Consider the following 3,442-nt stretch of genomic DNA (forward strand, 5'->3'; position numbering starts at 1 on the left):
AAGTTTAGTATCTGATCTTGCTGGTTTTGAAGAATCTTCTTTCTTTGATTTCTTCTTCAGCTTGTTGGGACAATCACTGGTCACTATATTGCATTTCCTTACTGAAGCCAAAGGTAGCATGGTTTGCAGCCAGGAAAAATCATGCCAACAGATGGATGAATATCAGCATCAAAGAAAGATTGAATAGAGACAGCAGACGAGGAGCAGACTTGAACAGGTCTTCTGTACACTAGTGGAAACTCAAGATCCATGGTTTGCAGCCAGGAAAACAAGCCAACAGATGGATGACTATCAGCATCAAACAAAGATTGAATAGAGACAGCAGACAAGCAGCAGGTTTGAACAGGTCTTCTGTACACTAAGGGAACTCCTTTATTGAATCAGACAGGTTGTCTGAACACTAAGGGAAACTGCATTGATCCACAAGTAGATGACACACTTTGCAAAGTATGCATATGAGTCGGGCAGTGAAAGCAAACCCAGCATGGGAATAAGTGTACTCTGAGTGTTCAAAGAGAATGTTACACAAGCTGTCCAGTGCATCAAAACAGTGAGATATTTACATAAATTTGCAAAATTTTCAGCATGCAAGCATCAAGGCTTGTCTCAAAACCTGTGGACAGCTCTGTTTCCATTCTCATAACCTGCACGAGGAGATGTCAAACTTCTGATTGTGTTTGGAGTGCCTTCTTGAGTTCTTGAGCACCAAAGCTATCTCGCATTTCTCTATGATTCTCAAGATACCTGGATTTGCCAGCAAGAATTAGAAACCCTAAAGAACTACCGAGGCAACAGCTGATAAACAAATACATGGGATTTCTTTCACTTCTGAAAATTACCTATCGATAGTTTTCACCAAACTTTCAAGTTCTTCACGCAAAATGACAACAGGGTCCTCACTAATTGCCAGCTTTCCATTAGCAATCCTTTCCAAAGCATCCATCACTACTGCAAAACTTCTTTCACATTCCTCAAAAGTGCTCAGTATAACTTGCTTCAAGAGACGGATGAGCTGCTTGATTGATGCAGACTGCAAAGACATGTGCTCCAGCATATGCTCCTTGAAGTAGGCTTCTTTATTTCGCATGAGCTCCTGCAGAGAAGACCAGACTTGATCAAAGGCCACTGATGCACTTCTCCCCCTTCTTATTCCTAGCACCTTGGTTATGTCTTTAAGATCCAAGTTCCAGGCTTGGAGACGGAGACCATGTGTCAAAGTATACTTAAAAGTATCTTTTTTTATAGCAGCTGCAGCAGTTGAATTCAGGTAAGTAACCATGAACTGACATGCCTGTTCCTGCTTCTTATCTTCAATACCATCCCTACTGACCACATGGAAAAGTTTTCTTGCCCACTTCTGATACAGCGACTTGCTTATCTTTTCACCATGAGATAAGAAACTTTTGAATGCTTGATCTCCGACATTTTTATCCCACTGAGAAGCGATGTGAGTAAGAGACTCCTTAACCATCTTGAGAATCTCATCATGCTTAAAACCACCTTTGCTAGCTTTAAGCTTGTCAAACCGTTGAGCTAATTTGCATTTCTGTTCACGGAAAAGGTCCTGAAGGTACTGCATCTGCAACTCCAGAGTTTTTGCTTCCACCTCAAAGCCAAAAATCTTCTTCTGAGCTGCAAAGGTCAACTCAGCATCCAAATCCTTGATAAACTCTTCATCTCGTAACTCTTTCACTTCTTTCATCAATCTGCTGCAGGACCGCAGCCCCTTCCACGTAATCTTTTCAGCTTGCCAAAGCTGGTCAACCATCGCCATCACAGACCTGGCTCGCCCTAGGACATCTATCACCGATGCTATCAGGGCTTCTTGAGGTAGCCGTAGAAAATATCCCACAAGCATAGAAACACCTTTTTCACGTGCCCCCTTTCTGGAACCCAGAAATCCTTTCAAGTCATTGGGGAAGAGGTCCGGTTCAAGACTTTGAAGTTCTCTGTGTTGCCGTCCTGCAAACACCTCATCTGCAAAAGCCCGCACCTCTGTATTCCAACCTAAGCTTCCATGCAGAGTGGCTGCCCGCCATTTTCCCATCTCCTCCTCCTTCAGACCTCGCAGGTTTTGAGAGTTAGTAATCGCCACAGTTGGTCGAGGGACCACCAAGGGGTCTAGTAGCCTCTCAAAAACAGAACTCTTCAGGACATGAATGATGTCCTGCGTGAAGCTGCGCTCCCCTGTGAGGACAATGACAGTTCCTGCTTCCACCACATCTCTGAGCACAAGCTCTTCCACAAGAAAGTTATTGTCGTCCACTATCCCAACTCCGGGAAGGTCCAGTATACATGTATCATGCGCGGCTTGGGAACCTGTGTTGAGGTGTTTAAGGAGCTGTGAAGGGCACTTGAGGGTAACTCGCTCATAGCGAAACCAGCAAGCATCCTCCACCAGATGGATGAGGAACTTGCACACAGCTTCATGGACTTGCAGAGAAGGGTTGGGTGCTGATGGCTGGTCGTTGAAGGCGAAATTATGGCTCTCCGTGCCCCCATCCGCACCCAAGCTCTCCACTGCAGATGCACTGGGAAAGTAAGAGCTGCTGGCATCACAATGCCGATGCTCCGCCACAAACTCTAGGAATGAGCCTGATGCCACGCACTCCAACCCACTTTCCAGCTCCTCAAAGAAGTCGGCGTTCTGCACTAGTGCCCTCTCCGCGACCTTGCACATCACATCCTGAAGCTGCCCGCCATCCCAGCGCTGCAGCACCAGTTCATACTTGGGGCCGTACTCCAGCCTCACAGGAAAGGGTAGCCCTGCCTGATGCTTGGTGTGGGTGGGCAGCAAATCCGGCTGCAGGAAGACCAGGCCAGGGTGAAGGAATCCAAAGAGGCCCAGCAACGAGTTGAGCAAACTTGTCTTGCCCTGCTGAGAGCTCCCGATGATGGCGGCCGCATGGCCTCCCATGCATTCAAATTCTGTGGCGCCCGCATCAAACCTCGCCACATCTACGGTGTCGAACACCACCTTGCCCAGGGACGATCCCCCTTCAGCAGGAGGCCGGTGCAAGATCTCCTGCAGTCTATCCCGGAAGCGTGCGGGTGCGTCCCGCAACGCCAAATCCGCCACTTCCAAACGAGGCAGCTTGGGCGAAGGCAGCGCTTCCAAATACTCCTTCCGCCTGCGCTTTGCCTGCCGCACTAGGTAGCGCTCGCCCCCCGTCATAATTTCCCCCCCACCCAAACCTCCGCCAAAATAAATATATACACAGTCATTAACCAAGGTCATCTACGGCCTTTCTCGGAAACTATAATTAATAATTGGCCCTACACCACCTGGCAACCACAGGTTCTTTTTCCAGGAAGCATACATATTCACTCGAACCTTAGACTTTATAAGGTTACAAACCTTTTAAAGTCTATGGTGACAAAATTTAATTTTCTATTGCCAAAGCTTCAATTAATACATACCCTATACCTTAGGGTGTCCCTG

General features: G+C 47.2%; 1 protein-coding gene across 1 annotated transcript; it reads right to left on the reverse strand.

Moving 5' to 3' along the window:
- Positions 1-352: 352 nt before the first annotated feature.
- On the reverse strand, positions 353-3,224 carry LOC147633667 (uncharacterized). The gene is made up of 2 exons (XM_086804637.1): positions 840-3,224; positions 353-744 (listed from the first exon to the last, which is right to left on the reverse strand). The coding sequence occupies exons 1-2, from the start codon at positions 3,173-3,175 to the stop codon at positions 660-662; spliced, it is 2,421 nt and encodes an 806-aa protein (XP_086660763.1). The 5' UTR covers positions 3,176-3,224; the 3' UTR covers positions 353-659.
- Positions 3,225-3,442: the final 218 nt, after the last annotated feature.

This window comes from Cibotium barometz, chromosome 11 (assembly GCF_041138505.1).
Source record: "Cibotium barometz isolate CiBa-2024 chromosome 11, ASM4113850v1, whole genome shotgun sequence".
NCBI lineage: Eukaryota > Viridiplantae > Streptophyta > Polypodiopsida > Cyatheales > Cibotiaceae > Cibotium > Cibotium barometz.

Excerpts from the sequence above, each read along its gene's own strand:
- LOC147633667 (XM_086804637.1), bottom strand. The coding sequence starts at position 3,175 with ATGACGGGGGGCGAGCGCTACCTAGTGCGGCAGGCAAAGCGCAGGCGG. Across the intron at positions 745-839 it reads TTGGTGAAAACTATCGATAG|GTATCTTGAGAATCATAGAG; the intron begins GTAATTTTCAGA and ends TGGCAAATCCAG.